The sequence below is a fragment of the Nerophis lumbriciformis genome, linkage group LG22, assembly GCF_033978685.3.
Source record: "Nerophis lumbriciformis linkage group LG22, RoL_Nlum_v2.1, whole genome shotgun sequence".
Taxonomy (NCBI): domain Eukaryota; kingdom Metazoa; phylum Chordata; class Actinopteri; order Syngnathiformes; family Syngnathidae; genus Nerophis; species Nerophis lumbriciformis.
The window spans coordinates 2,907,459-2,931,141 of record NC_084569.2 but is presented as its reverse complement, the minus strand read 5'-3'; the positions used below and the strand labels follow the sequence as shown (position 1 = coordinate 2,931,141).

Below are 23,683 nucleotides of genomic sequence, written 5' to 3'. Positions count from 1 at the left end.
CCATTTTCTACCACTTGTCCCACTAGAACATAAACTACAATAAACACTGCAAGCAACAAGGTCAAAACCCATCATTGTGAGATGTCATAAAATACTTCACATGAGTGAGAATCTATAGCAAGGGTGTCAAAGTCAAGGCCAGCGGGCCAGATAGGATAGGACAGGTCTTTATTGTCATTGCACAAGTACAACGAAACTATGTTTTCAGCACAAATCCGTTCAAGATTAGACAAACAGTGTACAGGGTTACAGAACACGAGGCGCCCCGTAAAAGATGGGAAAAAGGTAAAACGCTGGGGAAGGATGAGTAAAAAAATACAATCTAGACTGGGCTCCTAAGGGGGCCTAGTCTGGAGTGGGAAAAAACCTCCATGCAATGCACACATAAACATGTTACATATAATCACGACAACTCGCAAAAGAGGGGCGGGGGGAGTTGGGATCCCTGGAGGTCAACTGCTGCTATGAAACGCTGCCATCCGTCCATCAATGAATGATCTATGATGATATTTGATTAGTATTAGAACACAGTTTTGTTTTGCACGCACCAATACTCCATCAGTGTTGGCGCTAGGAATTTTCAAAATGGAGTTCCAGGGACCCCGTCAAGTCATAAAAATGGGGTCCCACAGTCAATTTTTTGGGGTCCCACTTTTTTGTAAGCGTTTTGAAAACAAATGATAAATGTATGCATTATCCTGTTATGTCTCACATTCTTTCTTTTTCTTTCTTTCTTTAGTTTATTCGGAACATGAACACACTTACAGCATAACACATCACACAATTTCATATCATTTCACTTCACATCATGTCCGAAAAGGAGTAGGAAGAAGCAAAGCTTATTTAAAAGAATAGGATAGAATAGAAAGTACTTTATTGATCCCTGGGGGAAATTCAGCACCACAGTTCGCTCACAAGAAACAATAAATACTATACAGCATTATTCACATGTGAATAATATAAATATATGTATAATATATTTATATTTAAATGCATTTAATCTTACCCCTTTCCCACTTCAGAGCGTTTACAAATATATACATTCATTTACTGACTTTTTTTTAATAGTAAAATGACATCCGTGAATGAGTAATATGACAGTTTTGTAATATATAATGAAGTCAGTCATTATTAACATACTGAGATGAAGAATATCTTATTTTTAATAAGGTTGAAAGTATTTCTCATAATTCTTATTTGTACTTTGCAAGCACTATTCATTTGAACAACTTCTTAAACTGGATCTGTATATTGCGTTTTGGAAAAAGGTTGTCATTAATGTTACTTCATTCATTAAAAAATGATACAAAAGAAAACACATTTTATGCATATGTAAATGTATTCAGTTATAAACATTCATTCACTTTCTTCTTTCCTTCATGGATCTAAACTTTAGTCTTTTTCTATATTTTTATTGTAATATTTTCAGAATGTGTTTGTTCTATTTTTGGCCAAAGTAAGACAAAGAAAAAGTTGTCTTTATTTTTTACTTTTAATGCCATGATTTTAATAGTCCGGCACACATTTCCCTCCATGCGGCCCCTGAGATAAAATGACTTGGACAGCCCTGACTTATAGCTTTGTCTTTTTGCTGTGATGTTTAAAAAGTGTGATGATAACCATAGAAAGTGTAATGTCATTTACTCCAACATAAACAGTACAGTATAGGGAAGCGTGAAGCTGCTCAGTACAATAAGATCTATACAAGGGGTGCTCACTTTTTCTGCAGGCGAGCTACTTTTCAATTGATCAAGTCCTGGGGATCTACCTCATTCATATATATCATTTATATTTACTTATTTATGAAATATATGTTTTTGTTAATAAGTTAAAGGTGTTTAATGATAATGCAAGCATGTTTAACACATAGTTAATATTGTTAATAAATTAAAGGTGTTTAATGATAATACAAGCATGTTTAACACATATAGTTAATATTGTTAATAAGTTAAAGGTGTTTAAAGATAATACAAGCATGTTTAATACATATAGTTAATATTGTTAACAAGTTAAAGGTGTTTAATGATAATACAAACATGTTTAACACATATAGTTAATATTGTTAACAAGTTAAAGGTGTTTAAAGATAATGCAAGCATGTTTAACACATATAGTTAATATTGTTAACAAGTTAAAGGTGTTTAAAGATAATACAAGCATGTTTAATACATATAGTTAATATTGTTAACAAGTTAAAGGTGTTTAATGATAATACAAGCATGTTTAACACATATAGTTAATATTGTTAATAAGTTAAAGGTGTTTAAAGATAATACAAGCATGTTTAATACATATAGTTAATATTGTTAACAAGTTAAAGGTGTTTAAAGATAATGCAAGCATGTTTAACACATATAGTTAATATTGTTAACAAGTTAAGGTGTTTAAAGATAATACAAGCATGTTTAACACATATAGTTAATATTGTTAACAAGTTAAAGGTGTTTAAAGATAATACAAGCATGTTTAATACATATAGTTAATATTGTTAACAAGTTAAAGGTGTTTAATGATAATACAAGCATGTTTAATACATATAGTTAATATTGTTAACAAGTTAAAGGTGTTTAAAGATAATACAAGCATGTTTAATACATATAGTTAATATTGTTAACAAGTTAAAGGTGTTTAATGATAATACAAACATGTTTAACATATATAGTTAATATTGTTAATAAGTTAAAGGTGTTTAAAGATAATGCAAGCATGTTTAACACATATAGTTAATATTGTTAACAAGTTAAGGTGTTTAAAGATAATACAAGCATGTTTAACACATATAGATTCCTTTCTTTCATGAAGACAAGAATATAAGTTGGTGTATTACCTGATTCTGATGACTTTTGCAGTGATTGTAATCAGACAGTGGTGCTGAAACGTCCGCATTTTCGAATGGAGGAGAAAAAAAGTCCTCCTTCTGTCCAATACCACATGAAAGTGGTTGGTTTTTGGCATCTTATTTGTCCAGCTTCCGTACTCCTTTCTATACACTTTACAAGAAATACATTGTCGGCAAACTCCGTAGCTTGCTAGCTTGTGCACGCCAGCTTTCTGAGACTCTTATTTTGTTAGCGCAACTGCGCAGTCGGTCTTTGGAGTTTTGACGACAGGTACGGCGCCAGAGTCTGTTGAAATAAAGTGTTTCTCGCCTTCCAGTCGGTCATTTTAATGAGCTGGCAGCAGCCAGCGTCATCTCAGAAGACCCTCGGGTGCCGTGAATGTCAATCAAGTGACCAAAGTGACGTCATAGTGAAGATTTATGATCGCTCATTTTTAGGACTATTTTTTTAATGCCTGGCTGGTGATCTACTGACACACCCTCCGAGATCGACCGGTAGATCGCGATCGACGTAATGAGCACCCCTGAATTTTACTGTACAATAAGATCACTTCTCCTGAGAACCAGCATCCATGGCAAAGGACATTTCTGTACTGTATGTCCGTCATGTTGGACTCTACTGCTACATTAGCAGAGAAGATCAAAGCGCTAACAAAGTGCTAACAGGCAGAAAATCACCAATGGACTCTGTAGTAAAGATGAAAGAGCGCCATAATGGTCTTAGCCATCTTGTTTGTTTACTACCTGCAGGTCTTGTGTGCAACAGAACCTTCGACAAGTACGCCTGCTGGCCTGACGGACTACCCAACACTACCGTTAGCGTGTCATGTCCATGGTACCTACCGTGGTACCATAAAGGTACGACTACCACTAGTGATGTACAGATACATTTTCGTACGAAAATGGCCCAAAATTGTCTGAGATACAGACAGGGATCTGCAAAACATGCAATGTAAAAATATTAGAGGGGCTCAGATCCCACATCAGGGCAAGAAAAAGTCAAGCCAATAGGAACTACGAGAAACCTGGGAAGGGTCCGCAGTCCGGCGTGTTGGTCAGCTTTAGGGTCATGTAGAGTTGGCTGTCATCAGCATAACAGTGGAAGCTAACACGTATGATGTGCAGGGCCAAGAACTCAACCCTGGGGAACTCCACACGTTACCTTAACATAGTCCGAGGTCACATTGTATGGGAGACGCACTGCATCCTGTCAGTAAGATAAGAGTTAAACCACGACAAGGCTAAGTCTGTACTGAACAAATGTGCAGGATCGTTTTTATTGAGGCGGATGAGATTGGAGTAGTGATTAGTTTTAGCTAAGCTAAGCGTGCGTTTATACGTTATTAAACTATCACTCCATTCTTGATGGAAAACCTCAAGTTTAGTCGCGCGCCATTTTCTTCTAGTTTTCTGCATGATAGTTTAAGAGCTCTGGTTTCTTCTGTAAATCAGGGGTACGCCTTTTAGGGGCCCTTGTTAGCATTAGCGGTGCTATACTATCAGCGGCGTTGCGCAGGGCGTCGTTAAAGTTGTTAGTGAGGTTATCAATGGAGCCCACATAATTTGGGAATGGCGCCATTACCGCAGGCAGTAGGCCAGCAAGAGTCGTAGTTGTGACAACATTAATGTTGCGGCTCCTAAAGCAGTTATTATTATTATTAGCTTGTTGACAATGAGTCAGAACTTTTAATTTTATAAGGTAATGATCAGACATTATTTTAGTGGACGAGAGTACCATAACTTTGGAGGTGGTAACACCCCGGACAAGGACTAGGTCTATCGTATTACCGTTGCGATGGGCGGGTTCATTTATTATTTGTGTAAGACCACAGCTATCAATTATAGTCTGGAGCGCCACGCACGGGGTATTCATATGGATATTAAAATCCCCCATTATAATTATATTATCTCCATTATAATTATATTATCTGCGTACGTCACGAGATCAGCGACAAACTCTGAAAATTCACTGATAAAGTCCAAATAGGGCCCAGGGTGGTGACAGATAACAGCCAAGTAGAGAGGTAGCCATTTGACAGACCTCATAGTAAGCACCTCAAATGTTTATACATATATACGTATATTGTAGACTTCTACTTTGTAGCTCGGCGACGCCAGTTTCTTCTGTAAACCATGGGGTACGCCTTCTACGGGCCTTTTTTAGCTTTAGCGGTGCTATACTATCAACGGCGTTGCGTAGGGTGTCGTTGAAGTTGTTAGTTAGGTTATCAATAGAGCCCACATAATTTGGGAGTGGCGCCATTACCGCAGGCAGTAGGCCAGCAAGAGTCGTAGTTGTGACAACATTAATGTTGCGGCTCCTAAAGCAGTTATTATTATTATTAGCTTGTTGACAATGAGTCAGAACTTTAAATTTTATAAGGTAATGATCGGACATTATTTTAGTGGACGGGAGTACCATAACTTTGGAGGTTGTAACACCCCGGACAAGGACTAGGTCTATCGTATTACCGTTGCGATGGGCGGGTTCATTTATTATTTGTGTAAGACCACAGCTATCAATTATAGTCTGGAGCGCCACGCACGGTGTATTCATATGGATATTAAAATCCCCCATTATAATTATATTATCTGCGTACGTCACGAGATCAGCGACAAACTCTGAAATTCACTGATAAAGTCCAAATAGGGCCCAGGGTGGTGACAGATAACAGCCAGGTAGAGAGGTAGCCATTTGACAGACCTCATAGTAAGCACCTCAAACGGCGTTGCGTAGGGCGTCGTTGAAGTTGTTAGTTAGGTTATCAATAGAGCCCACATAATTTGGGAGTGGCGCCATTACCGCAGGCAGTAGGCCAGCAAGAGTCGTAGTTGTGACAACATTAATGTTGCGGCTCCTAAAGCAGTTATTATTATTATTAGCTTGTTGACAATGAGTCAGAACTTTAAATTTTATAAGGTAATGATCGGACATTATTTTAGTGGACGGGAGTACCATAACTTTGGAGGTTGTAACACCCCGGACAAGGACTAGGTCTATCGTATTACCGTTGCGATGGGCGGGTTCATTTATTATTTGTGTAAGACCACAGCTATCAATTATAGTCTGGAGCGCCACGCACGGTGTATTCATATGGATATTAAAATCCCCCATTATAATTATATTATCTGCGTACGTCACGAGATCAGCGACAAACTCTGAAATTCACTGATAAAGTCCAAATAGGGCCCAAGGTGGTGACAGATAACAGCCAGGTAGATGTGAATGACTATGAGAAACCTTGGAGAGGACCGCATATGTGGGTAACCCCCCCCCCCCCTCTAGGGGAGACCGAAAGCAATGGATGTCGAGTGGGTCTGACATAATATTGTGAGAGTCCAGTCCATAGTGGATCCAACATAATAGTAAGAGTCCAGTCCATAGTGGGGCCAGCAGGACACCATCCCGAGCGGAGACGGGTCAGCCTTGAGATGTTCCCAGCCGATGCACAGGCGAGCGGTCCACCCCGGGTCCCGACTCTGGACAGCCAGCACTTCATCCATGGCCACCGGACCTGTGCCCCCCCCCTCCACAAGGAATAAGGGAGCAGAGGAGAAAAGTAAAGAAACGGCAGATCAACTGGTCTAACAGGGGGGCTATTTAAAGGCTAGAGTATACAAATGAGTTTTAAGATAGAATTATAGTCTGGAGCGCCACGGATAGGGTATTTATATGGATATTCAAATCCCCCATTATAATTATATTATCTGCGTGCGTCACGAGATCAGCGACAAACGCTGAAAATTCACTGATAAAGTCCAAATAGGGCCCAGGGTGGTGATGTTGCGGTGTGACAGACCTCATAGTAAGCACCTCAAATGATTATACATATATATATATACGTATATTGTAGACTTCTACTTTGTAGCACGGCGACACCAGCTCTGCGGCCGTTCAGTATTTAGCCTATTCATTATTAGTGTGTTATTATAATAAAATATATTACCGTATATTGTATTATTTTCATTTAACATTGTTGGAATATCAGTGGCAAATACATATTTTCATAATTGTATGATTGTTTTAGTCTCTGAATGATGACTATTCACTTGTGCAACAACAATGCCTTGATTATATTGAGGGTAATACACAGTCATAGCTGGAAATGCAATGGTAATATTTTGTATAGTAACTCAATTCGATGTTTCGATTTTTGACCTTTGTTGCTGCATTCTTGGTTTCAGACAACAATTTTCATTTGGGTGCATCCCTAACTACCACCTTCTAGCCCGCATGTTGATGCTGTTACATGCTAAGCTGTGTGTGTTTCTGTGTGTAGTTCAGTATGGAATGGTGTACCAGGAATGTAATGCTAACGGTCAGTGGGTAACTATGAAGAACACCAGCGAGTGCGACTCTAATGATCCCAGTCAGGTAAGAACAGCACACATTGGGAACTGAACTACCAGGATCCAAATACCACGTCTAAACAGCACGTGCAACCTATAGAATTGTGCGTACTGTTAGTAGGCGTGTTGTGTGTGATCTACCAAGACTGCAAACGAGGTGCAGACCACTTTATTTAAATGAGGATTTTGTGTGTACGACGCAGCTGTCACCATGGAGACAAGTATTTACTGCACGTTTAAGCCGGGAGATGTTGATGTACACCAAATATAACCCTAGTTATGGAATTACCAGTCTTGGAAGTTCATTTACTTGTTTCATTTTGTCAGGAAAAAAGCAGATAACAGACATGACACAAAACTATGCTCATTTTAAAATGGCAAACCTTAAGAAACACACTGCAAAAAGTCAGTGTTCAAAAACAAGAACAAAATATATACAAAAATTAGGGGTGACCCGTGCAATGGACGTCTAGTTCATAGTGTGAGAGTCCAGTCCATAGTGGATCTAACATAATAGTGAGAGTCCAGTCCATAGTGGATCTAACATAATAGTGAGAGTCCAGTCCATAGTGGATCTAACATAATAGTGAGAGTCCAGTCCATAGTAGATCTAACATAATAGTGAGAGTCCAGTCCATAGTGGATCTAACATAATAGTGTGAGAGTCCAGTCCATAGTGGATCTAACATAATAGTGAGAGTCCAGTCCATAGTGGATCTAACGTAATAGTGTGAGAGTCCAGTCCATAGTGGATCTAACATAATAGTGAGAGTCCAGTCCATAGTGGATCTAACATAATAGTGTGAGAGTCCAGTCCATAGTGGATCTAACATAATAGTGAGAGTCCAGTCCATAGTGGATCTAACGTAATAGTGTGAGAGTCCAGTACATAGTGGATCTAACATAATAGTGAGAGAGTCCAGTCCATAGTGGAACTAACATAATAGTGAGAGTCCAGTCCATAGTGGATCTAACATAATAGTGAGAGTCCAGTCCATAGTGGATCTAACGTAATAGTGTGAGAGTCCAGTCCATAGTGGATCTAACATAATAGTGAGAGTCCAGTCCATAGTGGATCTAACATAATAGTGTGAGAGTCCAGTCCATAGTGGATCTAACATAATAGTGAGAGTCCAGTCCATAGTGGATCTAACGTAATAGTGTGAGAGTCCAGTACATAGTGGATCTAACATAATAGTGAGAGAGTCCAGTCCATAGTGGAACTAACATAATAGTGAGAGTCCAGTCCATAGTGGATCTAACATAATAGTGTGAGAGTCCAGTCCATAGTGGATCTAACATAATAGTGTGAGAGTCCAGTCCATAGTGGATCTAACATAATAGTGTGAGAGTCCAGTCCATAGTGGATCTAACATAATAGTGAGAGTCCAGTCCATAGTGGATCTAACATAATAGTGAGAGTCCAGTCCATAGTGAATCTAACATAATAGTGTGAGAGTCCAGTTCATAGTGGATCTAACATAATAGTGAGAGTCCAGTCCATAGTGAATCTAACATAATAGTGTGAGAGTCCAGTTCATAGTGGATCTAACATAATAGTGAGTGTCCAGTCCATAGTGGATCTAACATAATAATGAGAGTCCAGTCCATAGTGGATCTAACATAATAGTGAGAGTCCAGTCCATAGTGGATCTAACATAATAGTGAGAGTCCAGTCCATAGTGGATCTAACATAATAGTGTGAGAGTCCAGTCCATAGTGGATCTAACATAATAGTGTGAGACCAGTCCATAGTGGAGCTAACATAAGAGTGAGAGTCCAGTCCATAGTGGATCCAACATAATAGTGAGAGTCCAGTCCATAGTGGATCTAACATAATAGTGTGAAAGTCCAGTCCATAGTGGATCTAACATAATAGTGAGAGTCCAGTCCATAGTGGATCTAACATAATAGTGAGAGTCCAGTCCATAGTGGATCTAACATAATAGTGAGAGTCCAGTCCATAGTGGATCTAACATAATAGTGAGAGTCCAGTCCATAGTGGATCTAACATAATAGTGAGAGTCCAGTCCATAGTGGGGCCAGCAGGAGATCATCTTGAGTGGAGACAGGTCAGCAGTGCAGAGACGTCGTCAACTGACGCACAGGTGGTCCACCCTGGGTCCCCGACTTTGGGCAGCTAGCGCTTCATCTGTGGTCACCGAATCTGGGCCTCCCCCCTCCACGAAGGAGAGGGGGGCAGAGCAGAAAAGAAACGGCAGATCAACTGGTCTCAAAAGGGGGTCTATTCAAAGGCTAGAGTATACAAATGAGTTTTAAAATGTGACTTAAATGCTTCTACTGAGGTAGCATCTCTAATTGTTACCGGGAGGGCATTCCATAGTACTGGAGCCCCAATAGAAAACGCTCTATAGCCCGCAGACTGTTTTAGGGCTCTGGGAATCACTAATAAGTCGGAGTTCTTTGAAGGCGGGACATATGGTACAATACAATCAGCAAGATAGGATGGAGCTAGACCCTTTAGTATGTTATACGTAAGTAGTACAACCTTAAAGTCACATCTTAAGTGGAAATGGAAATTGACAGGGAGATTTCATATTGTTTCTTCTGAATTGCATCAGCACCTCCAAGTCCGAGTCCATGGTTCTCTCCCGGAAAAGGGTGGAGTGCCATCTCCGGGTTGGGGAGGAGATCTTGCCCCAAGTGGAGGAGTTCAAGTACCTCGGAGTCTTGTTCACGAGTGGGGGAAGAGTGGATCGTGAGATCGACAGGCGGATCGGTGCGGCGTCTTCAGTAATGCGGACGCTGTATCGATCCGTTGTGGTGAAGAAGGAGCTGAGCCGGAAGGCAAAGCTCTCGATTTACCGGTCGATCTACGTTCCCATCCTCACCTATGGTCATGAGCTTTGGGTCATGACCGAAAGGACAAGATCACGGGTACAAGCGGCCCAAATGAGTTTCCTCCGCCGAGTGGCGGGGCTCTCCCTTAGAGATAGGGTGAGAAGCTCTGTCATTCGGGGGGAGCTCAAAGTAAAGCCGCTGCTCCTCCACATGGAGAGGAGCCAGATGAGGTGGTTCGGGCATCTGGTCAGGATGCCACCCGAACGCCTCCCTAGGAAGGTGTTTCGGGCACGTCCGACCGGTAGGAGGCCACGGGGAAGACCCAGGACACGCTGGGAAGACTATGTCTCCCGGCTGGCCTGGGAACGCCTCGGGATCCCCCGGGAGGAGCTGGACGAAGTGGCTGGGGAGAGGGAAGTCTGGGCTTCCCTGCTTAAGCTGCTGCCCCCGCGACCCGACCTCGGATAAGCGGAAGAAGATGGATGGATGGATGGATGGATCTTCTGAATTGTTTGATTCCATATTTGTTTTACTCTGGTTGATCTAAAAATGAAAACTCACTACAACAATTGATATTCTTCATTTCTTCAATCCAGGAAGTTATCATTTCAAATGACAACAAATGTTTGTCTTGACTTGTTATCTGTTTTTGTCTACAACATTAAACAACTGAATGACCTCCTCCAAGTCTGGTGATTCCATATGTGTTTGCCAGGGGTTGTGTACAGGATGTGTACTTAGTTCATGGATGTTTGTGACATGGTTATTTGTTCAGACTTCATTGAAATGAGACTAAGTTGTTTGTGTGTGCAGCAGTACTACCGACACATTCGCATCATGTACACAATTGGATACTCTCTGTCTCTGGTGGCTCTGGTGTTGGCGCTCAGCATACTTATCTTCTTCAGGTAGGTAATACATAGCATACTGATATTCTTCAGGTAATAAATAGCACTTTCTCCCAAAGAGGAATAGTGAGAATGGAAGGTAAAATGTGATGTTCAACAGGAAGCTGCACTGTATGAGGAACAACATCCACATGAACCTCTTTGCCTCCTTCATCCTGCGGGCGTTGTCCATCCTCATCAAGGATGCGCTCATGGAGGCGAACATTACCTCGCAGGACCTGAGCCCGGACCAGGACCAGGGATTCTCACAGGCCTCCATGTCGCCCGTAGACCTGTTTGTCAACAATGAGGTCAGTGGACAAGCAAGAGGTGAGCGATGATGCCTGTGAGGATTAGAAATAATCTCAGTGTTGTAAAAAAACAACATTGTGAATTGTGTATAGCATTCGATACTGTAGGCTGTTTGGCAACACTAAATGGTCCCTAGTGTGTGAATGTTGTCTGTATATCTGTGTGGGCTCTGTGATGAGTTTAAAGTTAAGTTAAAGTACCAATGATTGTCACACACACTAGGTGTGGTGAAATGTGTCCTCTGCATTTGACCCATCCCCTTGTTCACCCCCTGGGAGGTGAGGGGAGCAGTGGGCAGCAGCGGTGGCCGCGCCCGGGAATCATTTTTGGTGATTAAATCCCCAATTCCAACCCTTGATGCTGAGTGCCAAGCAGGGTGTTAATGGGTTCCATTTTTTTTAGTCTTTAGTATGACTAAAAAACTTTGAACTCACAACCTACCCATCTCAGGGCGGACACTCTAACCACTAGTACTGAGTTGTGAAGTAAAGTGAATTATACTTCTATAGCGCTTTTTTTCTAGAGACTCAAAGCCCTTTACATAGTGAACCCCATTGTCTACATCTGGAAGCTACATTTTAAAGCAGTGTGGGCGGCACTGGGGGAAAGGTGGGTAAAGTGTCTTGCCCAAGGACACAACGGCAGTGACTAAGATGGCGGGAGTGGGGGATCGAACCTGGAACCCTCCAATTTCTGGCACCGAGCCACAGCGTCCCGATTTTCTCGTCGTATTCCGTAAAATCTTGCCAATGATTAAGTACCAGTGATTGTGGTATGATTGTGGCACCACTAGGTGTGGTGAAATTTGTCCTCTGCATTTGACCCATCCCCTTATTCACCCCCTGGGAGGTGAGGAGAGCAGTGGGCAGCAGCGGTGCCACGCCCGGGAATCATTTTTGGTGATTTAACCCCCAATTCCAAGCCTTGATGCTGAGTGCCAAGCAGGGAGGTAATGGCTCCCATTTTTATAGTCTTTGGTATGACTCGGCCGGGGTTTGAACTCACAACCTACCCATCTCAGGGCGGACACTCTAACCACTAGTACTGAATTGTGAAGTAAAGTGAATTATACTTCTATAGCGCTTTTCTCTAGAGACTCAAAGCGCTTTACATAGTGAAACCCATTGTCTACATCTGGAAGCTACATTTTAAAGCAGTGTGGGCGGCACTGGGGGAAAGGTGGGTAAAGTGTCTTGCCCAAGGACACAACGGCAGTGACTAAGATGGCGGGAGTGGGGGATCGAACCTGGAACCCTCCAAATTCTGGCACCAAGCCACACCGTCCCGGTTTTCTCGTAGTATTCCGTAAAAATCTTGCACTCTTTTGCCCTTCTTGACTAACTCTCGAGGAACTCTGAAGAGACTGTTATCCTTTTCGGGTTTTGAACGGTTCCAACAGCCTAAAACAACGCAGGCATAGGGCGTTTTTCTACGATAAGGACACTTTGACAACACTTTGAGTCTCACCTGGTTAGTGAGGCGAATGTGACGTCAGGTGATTGCAACCTGTTGGCAACTAAAGATGGTGACCGTGTCACCATACTTGCCAACCCTCCCGGATTTTCCGGGAGACTCACAAAATTCAGCGCCTCTCCCGAAAACCTCCCGGGACAAATTTTCTCCCGAAAATCTCCCGAAATTCAGGCACACAATATAAACAGCGTACCTGCCCAATCATGTTATAACTGTAGAATGATCAAGGGCGAGTTCTTGGTTTCTTATGTGGGTTTATTGTTAGGCAGTTTCATTAACGTCCTCCCAGCGCGGTAACAACACACAACAACAGCAGTCAAGTTTTCGTCTACCGTAAAGCAGTTCGTCTGCCGTAAACAGCAATGTTGGGACATTCTTAAACAGTACAATACTGCCATCTAGTGCATTTGATGAAAGCACTTTTGTGTGTGCCACACAGCATTGCATCATCAGTGAGGGTGTTCAGCATGGTTAGAAAAATAGTGTCAAATAGAACAAGGATGGACAATTCAACCCTTAACTCAACAATGAGTAGATGAGTGTTATGTGTGTGTATATGTGTAAATAAATGAACAGTGAAATTCAAGTATTTCTTATATATATATATATATATATATTAGAGATGCGCGGTTTGCGGGCACAACCGCGGAGTCCGCGGATTATCCGCGGATCGGGCGGATGAAATAAAAAAAAAAATTATTTTATCCGCGGGTCGGGTCGGGTCGGGTCGGGTCGGGTCGGGTCGGGCGGTTGAAAAAAAAAAAAATTAGATTTTAAATAGATTCAGGCGGGTGGCAGTTAAACCAATTGGTAAATATATATACATAGTTAAATGTTGTTACCCACATACGAAAAACGAGCAGGCACCTGCTGCATATGCCACAACAGAAGAAAAAAAAAAAAAGAGATGGACACTTTTACGGAGCGGAGAAGGCCCCCGACGCCTCGCCGGGGTCCAGGACCGAGGCCCCTTCCCCCGAGAGGGCCCCACCGGGAGCCGTAGCTGAGGCGATCCGCGAGAAGGGCCCGACGCACGTCCAGGGTCACCACCGCGCCCACCGCACCGACACCCCGCCTCGTCCGCCTTCGCCGCGGCCGGCGTCACGCGCAGCAGGTAAGCAGCTTACCTGCCCGCCACCCCCGTGGCCGGGGGCTCGTAACAGGGGTCACTCCGCGCGCTCCGCCCGCGCAGCTTACCTGCCCGCCACCCCTGTTGCCGGGGGCGCGTAACAGGGGGCGCATAACAGGGGTCACTCCGCGCGCAGTGCGCTCACGAAAGGGGTGGGGCAAGCAGAACTGGCGCTGCGGGATGAACCGAACGCCGGATTAAGGCGCCCGATGCCGACGCTCATCAGACCCCAGAAAAGGTGTTGGTTGATATAGACAGCAGGACGGTGGCCATGGAAGTCGGAACCCGCTAAGGAGTGTGTAACAACCCACCTGCCGAATCAACTAGCCCTGAAAATGGATGGCGCTGGAGCGTCGGGCCCATACCCGGCCGTCGCCGGCAGCGAGACGCGCTTGGAGGTGCGCTCAGCGCGGCTCCCATATGATTGCGCACTGGTGTGCGTCTGGGTCGTGACAGCGTGGCACGCGAATGTCTGTGCTGCATTGGATCAGTCTCCTTTCTTTAACAGGCAAAAGCTTTATAACCTCACTAATGCCTTGCATCGTCTATATTAGATATATAACAACGGGCGGGTGCGGGCGGGTGCGGTTCTGATCAAATGGTACATCGGGTGGATGGCGGATGGTTGACGACTTTCTGATGCGGTTGCGGATGAAATAATTGCCTATCCGCGCATCTCTAATATATATATATATATGAAATACTTGACTTGGTGAATCCTAGCTGTAAATATACTCCTCCCCTCTTAACCACGCCCCCAACCACGCCCCCGCCCCACCTCCCGAAATCGGAGGTCTCAAGGTTGGCAAGTATGCGTGTCACCCACAAAGCTGACTAGACTATATCAACTGTGATATTTAGGACGTTATCAGACATCGTTGTTATTTGAATGTGGTTTGACAGATAACCATCAGCTGTCGAGTGGCGGCGGTGATGATGCAATACAGCATCTTGGCCAACAGCTACTGGCTCCTGGTGGAAGGTATCTACCTCCACAACCTGCTGGTCATCACCGTGTTTACAGAGAAGAACTACTTCCAGATCTACCTGTGCATCGGCTGGGGTGAGCTATCAAGTTACACGACTTGAAATGACTATCATGACGCTAATAGAAATAACCATTTCCTCACAGGTACACCCTTAATATTCCTTGTTCCCTGGGTCATCGCCAAATATCTTCATGAGAATCAAGAGTAAGTGTCTACACTGCTGATTTATGTCACTTTCATTCTCCTGGGATAACCTAAACTAACATACGGTTAACTAAGATCAACTAAAAATATGCTAGGCTAATGCTGTTTTCTATTATGAGTCAAAATTAGACAAATATCAATCGTTTACAGCGCAGGTACGCTAAGCACACCTGACCTATGCTAATTAAAGATTTTCCATCCATCCATCCATCTTCTTCCGCTTATCCGAGGTCGGGTCACGGGGGCAGCAGCCTAAGCAGAGAAGCCCAGACTTTCCTCTCCCCAGCCACTTCGTACAGCTCCTCCCGGGGGATCCCGAGGCGTTCCCAAGCCAGCCGGGAGACATAGTCTACCCCAGTGATATATTGCCTGGTGGACCGTGGGAAATTATGCAACTTCACCTAATTGGTCAAAAAAATATTTTTGCAAATCAATAATCATAATAATGTGCCGTTGTCTAGTGCCTGTGCTGTGTAGAGCTTGGCAGGGTAATACTCCATACCAGTAGGTGGCAGCAGGTAGTTCATTGCTTTGTAGAAGTCGGATCGCGTCGAGGATGGTTTGTCGTGATCCCAATAGGCAGAGCACAGCGGGAGACAGCGTGCAGGTAAAAAGGTATGTAACGCTTAAAGGGGAACATTATCACAATTTCAGAAGGGCTAAAACCATTAAAAATCAGTTCCCAGTGGCTTATTTTATTTTTCGAAGTTTTTTTCAAAATGTTACCCATCACGCAATATCCCTAAAAAAAAGCTTCAAAGTGCCTGATTTTAACCATCGTTATATACACCCGTCCATTTTCCTGTGACGTCACATAGTGATGCCAACACAAACAAACATGGCGGAAAGAACAGCAAGCTATAGCGACATTAGCTCGGATTCAGACTCGGATTTCAGCGGCTTAAGCGATTCAACAGATTACGCATGTATTGAAACGGATGGTTGTAGTGTGGAGGCAGGTAGCGAAAACCAAATTGAAGAAGAAACTGAAGCTATTGAGCCATATCGGTTTGAACCGTATGCAAGCGAAACCGAGGAAAACGACACGACAGCCAGCGACACGGGAGAAAGCGAGGACGAATTCGGCCATCGCCTTCTAACCAACGATTGGTATGTGTTTGTTTGGCATTAAAGGAAACTAACAACTATGAACTAGGTTTACAGCATATGAAATACATTTGGCAACAACATCAGTGTTTCCCACACATTCATTTATTTGTGGCGGCCCGCCACGAAAGAATTACGTCCGCCACAAATGGATTTTTCGGCTTTTGACTCGCTCGACCGCTCATAAAAGCAATGGGACTGTCTGTGAATGTTGCTTGTAGTTACACCTCCGGTGCAGTAGGTGGCGGTAGCCTACTATGCATTGTAACTCCGCCAATAGCACTTAATTCACCTGGTGGGCAAGAAGAAGAAGAAGAAGAAGAAAAAGAGGGACGGGCGGACGGGATCAAAATACTCGCCGGCTACTTTTCATAATGATGGCGCTTCCTACGTTTCTACCTCAAACGTCCAAAAGCTGCTGAAAGCCTTGATCCAGGATGCCATGGGGAAAAAAACTTAAATGGTGCCTTTTGGCGATAGTTAGCAGCTTGGTGGCTCGTAGCCGGCTAGCAAACGCTTGCTAGCGTGGTAGCATTGCTTCATTTTTACAGGTGTTATAGGTAGATAGGTTATAGCTGCATCGCTCGCGGCTCGTCATATATTTAACGTTAATCCACGATTTCACCGAGCGTTTCACCGACGAGCTAACGTGTCCAGGTTATAGCCCTGTTGTCAATAAACACACATGGACTGAAGCTAAATTGTCCACTGTCCACTGCAGCATGTGAATGCAATGAAAAGAATCAAATGTGAGCCAACCAGCTGTTAAAATGTTGTCCAGGTTAATGTTTTGGCCATTAAAGGCCCTTCATTTCAAGATTTCAACTGTGATCGGGCTTTAAACAGATGGCTGACCTGTTCAGATGAGTGTAACTGCTACTGGTCAAATAATGTGAAATAGCATTTAATTTTACATGTATGCAATGCCATTTAAACATAATTGTAGATAATAATAATAATAATAATAATAATAAATACTGTGTAGTGTTGTAAATAGTCAACGGGAAGAATTTTAGTAAGATATAAGCCATGAGCACTACACAGCCAGAAAAAAACCTAGGCAGGACAAGTAAAAATATTGGGGCAAGTAGATTTGAGAAGTCGGGCAAGTAGAAAAAAACCGTAACGTTGAACACTGCATGTGTTGAGCTGCTGCCGCTTAAGGTTAGACGGCACTGTACATAGAGCGCTTCTGCTCGTTAGTAATACATTCTAATGTTGGATGTTCACTCCTTCACACAGATGAGTATAGAAAAATATTTTCAACGGCCGAAAAGAGCTCGACTTGGAGAGGAGGTAGGCCTACAGTCCGGACCACAGGTGCGACCTGTTCAGCAGCAGCAGGAGGAGGAGGAGGAGGTTGACTGACTGTGGCAGGACACCTCTGCCTCTGTTTCACTTCATGTTGCTGGTAAATAATATGGTTGTAGTAGTAGGCTAAAGTTAAATTATTTAGTATGCACTAATTAAAGGGGCAGAGCTTTAAGAGACATTTTAGCTTTTATATTTTATAAGATATATTTTTTGTAAGAACCACAATTAATAAATATATTTCAGTGAATCACTAATTGTTCAAATCTGTATATAAATATGTACATAAAATGTTGTAATTATATTCCAACTGCGCGTTCTTCTTGGTCATCGCCGCTGCCGCCGCCACCCCCCGACCACACCACCACAAATAGATGCCTGTCCTGTGGGAAACACTGAACATGCACTTTGAGAGTGCAGACAGCCCAATTTTCATCAATTAATATATTCTGTAGACATACCCTCATCCGCGCTCTTTTCCTGAAAGCTAGGCTAACGTACACCTTGCTAAGATTGTTTCTTAAGGCCAAAATATCTATAAAAAATAGACAATAGACATCCAATTTGCAGTGAAGTTAAACTAAACATAGCTAACTTATGCTAAATTAGGAGAAACTAAATTGAACTAAACCAAACAAGGTCAACTATGCTAAGCTAACCTCAACTCAAGCTAATGTTGCTTACCAAGATAAACTTAGTTAAGCTGTGATATAAAAATACTAAAAACTATGCTAAGCTACACTAAACTAATCTAAGATTGTTTAATAATGCTAACATTTCCACTACATAGAAGAAGACATGATAATAATCCTTGTAAAACATTTATAAGAAATAAAACAGCTTCAGGCCTCCCTAATGGAGGGATGGAATATTGTGAAATCATTTCAAATAAAGAAACACACGTGATAAAGGCTGTTAAATATGCAAACCATGTGAAGAAATAAATATATTGGTAATTAAATTAAATTACTTTGTTTTTTTTAATAGATATTTATTGAACTTTTTTTTTGATTAAAAGTGCACTCTGCAATTGTTGCGTATGTATATTGCAGTTTATATAAGAACAACATTTAGTTTTTAATGTAACACTTTGTTGGTGTCTGATGGTAGCAACTTCTTCTTTGCTTCCAAACAATGTCAACGTTGATGCAGGACAGAGGACAGTCAATCTAACACCTCATTAGTGGACAACAACAAACCACACACACACACACACACACACACACACACACACACACACACACACACACGCACACACACTCACACACACGCACACACACACACACACTTCTGTTATGAGCATCCAAATATGGAAATGATGTCAAAGCTCTTTTGGTGTTGGCGCCTGGTTAATATGGTCCGAGGCTTGGTTACATAAGATGCACAATCTACTGCACAGATGTCCAACTCAAGGCCCGGGAGCCACATCTGGCCCGCCACATCATTTTAATGTGGCCCGAGAAAGCTTGGAAATATTTCAACGCTTCATCTTTCTTAAAAAATGTACTTCAGCTTTGACAGAAATTTTTTTTGTTAACCCTTTTTTAAATCAATTCTACAATAGCTGAACTTTAACGTCTGCTTGTCACCTTGACTAGTGACACCAGAGCAGCTTTTTTACATCAGTTGGTTGGGAAACAATAATAATTAAAGCTGCAAGCAGCGTTGTTCGGGCCCGCGTATTTGGCAGGTGCTAGTCCTAAGTGTCCCAATACTTTTGTCTACTTGTAGTCTGAAGTGATTTGTTTTTTTTATTAGATCGCAATTTCTGCCAGTCTTGATGTGTGCATTCAGTTCGGTGAGTTTTGAAGCATGTTAAGGGGGTCAAATTACAGCTCAAAGAGGCAAAAGTGACTGATTTTACTAAAATTTAGTGTTGAAGGGGGAATAGCAAACTTCCTGTAGATTTTTGGCCGAGGAAATAAATTAATAAAATTTAAGTCTAAGTCAGACCTACATAGAGGTTTTTGTTTCATGTCTCTACGACATTCGTACTGGGAGTTAGAAAAAGTTTACTTTGTAGGGGGCGCTAGAGCGCAATTTTGAGTTTTGGGGTTTGGTATTTTTACCAAAGAGTTTTGTTCGAGTTTATTTATGTGTGCGTCAAATTTGGTGAGTTTTGAAGCATGTTAAAGGGGTCAAAGTACCGCGCAAAGCTGCGGAATAAGAAAGAATAATAATAATAATAATAATAAAACCTTAGAAAAACAATAGGTCCTTATGCCATTGCGGGCCCTAATTAAAGCTGCAAGCAGCGTTGGTCGGGCCCGCGTATTTGGCAGGTGCTAGTCCTAAGTGTCCCAATACTTTTGTCCAGTTTTAGTGCTCAGTGTCCCAATACTTTTGTCAAGTTGTAGTCCTAAGTGTCCCAATACTTTTGTGCAGTGTATGTGTCCCAATACTTTTGTCCAGTGGTAGTCCTAAGTATCCCAATACTTTTGTCCAGTTTTATTCCTAAGTGTCCCAATACTTTTGTCCAGTTTCCGTCATAAGTGTCCCAATACTTTTGTCCGGTGGTAGTCATAAGTGTCCCAATACTTTTGTCTAGTGTACCTACCTTGTCTGCATTGTGTAGGCACGCTGGTTTTTAAGCAGCCATCTTAAAAAAACAGCAGCATCAGCGCAGCGGTTCTTTGAAGGGTCATAAAATCAAAACCGGAGCAGTTAGAAAAACGCTGTTCTGTACTTTTATACACAAGGGTTCAATCTCTCTCCTGTGTTAGTTTGAAGCCGAAACGACAAACGCGCTCAGAGGAGATAGTTTTTGAAGGAAGGTGACCGGTTTTTACAAAAAAATTGTTTTGAAGGGGGAATAGCAAACTTTCTGTTGATTTTTGCTGGGGGTTGTCAATCTATGAAATGTAGGTCTAAGTGAGACCTACATAGAGGTTTTTGTTTCATGTCTCTCCGACCTTCCCAGTGGGAGTTACAGGCAGTTTTGTCATTTTTTTCTTTCGAGTAGCAGTTTTTTCAGCGTTTTATTCAAAATTGCGCTAATTTTGAGATTTGGGGTTAGGTTTTTTATTAGATCGCAATTTTTGCCAGTCCTGATGTGTGCGTTCAGTTCGGTGAGTTTTGAAGCATGTTAAGGGGGTCAAATTACAGCTCAAAGAGGCAAAAGTGACTGTTTTTAGTACTTTTTTGTCTTGAAGGGGGAATTGCCAACTTCCTGTTGATTTGGGCCAATGGGCCATTCGGGCCCTAATAATTGTTCAACAGCATGGGATGATTATACTATACATTTACCGTATTTTCCGGACCATAGGGCGCACCGGATAATAAGGCGCACTGCCAATGAGTGGTTCTATTCAGTTCTATTTTCATACAAAAGGTGCATTAAAAGGTCATATTATGATTATTTTATCAATGTAAAAGACTTCCTTGTGGTCTACATAACATGTAATGCTGGTTCTTTGCTCAAAATGTTGCATAGATGATGTTTTACACATCATCTTCAACTCACTTTCTGACAGTCTCTTCAGGATGCACCGTTTTGTGGGCGGTCTTATTTACGTGCCTCCACTTCGACAGTGTCTTCTCCCCGTCATCTTTGTTGTAGCGGTGTAGCGTGCAATCCGTGGCTCACTAGTGCAACAACAACACAGGAAGTGTGTCCCGTGAAAAACCGTTCCGACCGGAACTCTCTAATAACTAAAGTTCCTTGGGTGAATAATGTAAAGTCACTACACCGGTATGTTTTAGTGCTTTCATGGTGAGTTTACTGACAGATATAAGTAAGAACTTTACACTACTTTATATTAGAAATGGCAACAGTGGAGGATGAATGTCACATAACAAGAAGATAGAGAATAAGAAGAAACATATCGGACGACAAAGGACTTATGCAGATCCCAAATACAGATCAGCAGGTACCAGAAGGCTTTTGCATAATATTGCGAAACAAAACGCCAGATAATATGTCTTACCTTATACACACACCATAATAATACTCCTATGTTGAAGCACAGTACAATCCATCAAGCGGTGTGGCTTCATAGCTTACCAAAGTCCTACTAAAACATTTTGACAGATTTTTGAGTGCTGTGTGTAATGTTCTATATTTTCAGTGGAACATATACAATGTTAGTGTTTACTTGAGGTTTTTTTTGATTGATTGAAACTTTTATTAGTAGATTGCACAGTACAGTACATATTCCGTACAATTGACCACTAAATGGTAACACCCCAATACGTTTTTCAACTTGTTTAAGTCGGGGTCCACGTTAATCAATTCATGGTACAAATATATACTCATCATCATCGGTGGTCACTTCAACGAGTATGACGATCCTCCTGGTAGGGGTGTATCCCTTTATGGAGGATGCCTGTGCGTGACTTAGTTTAACGTGGGGAGACTGGTGCAGTGACAGTCACCACACGATCCCTGACAGAAATCGGGTCAGGGTCCAGTGGCATTGAGTTCAAGACGACTGGGGACCCTTTTCAGCTGCAGCCTTCTTCGCCATCGCAGCCGTTGTGGCAGTTCTTAAATCTACCGTCTTCCGCCTGCTCCGCCGTTGAGGTCTTCACCGTATCCCTGGCTCGGGGTCAGTCAGGTACTAGGCCTTTGCCAAGGGCCACCTGGGGTAACAGTAGTAAACCTCCTAGTGCCCCAAGACCCCATAGAGGAGCCTCCACTGCCGGATGCACTTAAACGTCATGCCCAGGACAGTTATGTGGTACATTAGATGGGACATGCAAGTGTTTAACGTCATACCCAGGACACAAGTTACACAAATGTATACTATCAACATAACACAGTCATCACACAAGTTATTGAGTCGTATTGCAGTCTACACATATCTCTTATGTGTGACTGCCATCTACTGGTCACACTTATCATTACACCATGTACCAAATAAAATAGCTTTGAGGTCGGTAAGCACAATCAGAATGATTCCGTACATTAGGCACACCGGGTAATACGGGGCACTGTCGAGGTTTGAGAAAATGAAAGGATTCTAAGTGCACTTATAGTCGGAAAAATAGGGTATGTGCTTATAACAGTTCCAGGCGGGGGCAACCTTAAAGGGGAACGTTATCAGCAGACCTATGTAAGCGTCAATATATACCTTGATGTTGCAGGAAAAAGACCATATATTTTTTTAACCGATTTCCGAACTCTAAATGGGTGAATTTTGGCAAATTAAACGCCTTTCTAATATTCGCTCTCGGAGCGATGACGTCACATCGGGAAGCAATCCGCCATCTTCTCAAACACCGAGTCAAATCAGCTCTGTTATTTTCCCTTTTTTCGACTGTTTTCCGTACCTTGGAGACATCATGCCTCGTCGGTGTGTTGTCGGAGGGTGTAACAACACCAACGGGGACGGATTCAAGTTGCACCAGTGGCCCAAAGATGCCAAAGTGGCAAGAAATTGGACGTTTGTTCCGCACACTTTACCCACGAAAGCTATGCTACGACAGAGATGGCAAGAATGTGTGGATATCCTGCGACACTCAAAGCAGATGCATTTCCAACCATAAAGTCAAAGAAATCTGCCGCCAGACCCCCATTGAATCTGCCGGAGTGTGTGAGCAATTCAGGGACAAAGGACCTCGCTAGCACGGCAAGCAATGGCGGCAGTTTGTTCCCGCAGACGAGCGAGCTAAACCCCTTATCGACCCTAGCTTCCCTGGCCTGCTGACATCAACTCCAAAACTGGACAGATCAGCTTTCAGGAAAAGAGTGCGGATGAGGGTATGTCTACAGAATATATTAATTGATGAAAACTGGGCTGTCTGCACTCTCAAAGTGCATGTTGTTGCCAAATGTATTTCATATGCTGTAAACCTAGTTCATAGTTGTTAGTTTCCTTTAATGCCAAACAAACACATACCAATCGTTGGTTAGAAGGCGATCGCCCAATTCGTCCTCGCTTTCTCCCGTGTCGCTGGCTGTCGTGTCGTTTTCCTCGGTTTCGCTTGCATACGGTTCAAACCGATATGGCTCAATAGCTTCAGTTTCTTCTTCAGTTTGGTTTTCGCTACCTGCCTCCACACTACAACCATCCGTTTCAATACATGCGTAATCTGTTGAATCGCTTAAGCCGCTGAAATCCGAGTCTGAATCCGAGCTAATGTCGCTATAGCTTGCTGTTCTATGCGCCATGTTTGTTTGTGTTGGCTTCACTATGTGACGTCACAGGAAAATGGACGGGTGTATATAACGATGGTTAAAATCAGGCACTTTGAAGCTTTTTTTAGGGATATTGCGTGATGGGTAAAATTTTGAAAAAAAATTCGAAAAATATAATAAGCCACTGGGAACTGATTTGTA

The 23,683-nt window shown here is 42.5% G+C and overlaps 1 protein-coding gene across 1 annotated transcript in view; it reads left to right on the top strand.

Moving 5' to 3' along the window:
* The window catches only part of LOC140679728 (glucagon receptor-like), a 40,477-nt gene that overhangs the window by 5,756 nt on the left and 11,038 nt on the right, over positions 1-23,683 (top strand). The window contains exons 3-8 of the mRNA XM_072915752.1: positions 3,590-3,697; positions 7,120-7,214; positions 10,805-10,899; positions 11,000-11,189; positions 14,696-14,855; positions 14,925-14,985. Of these exons, the coding sequence (XP_072771853.1) occupies positions 3,590-3,697; positions 7,120-7,214; positions 10,805-10,899; positions 11,000-11,189; positions 14,696-14,855; positions 14,925-14,985 (709 nt within the window). The remainder of the gene's footprint in view (positions 1-3,589; positions 3,698-7,119; positions 7,215-10,804; positions 10,900-10,999; positions 11,190-14,695; positions 14,856-14,924; positions 14,986-23,683) is intronic.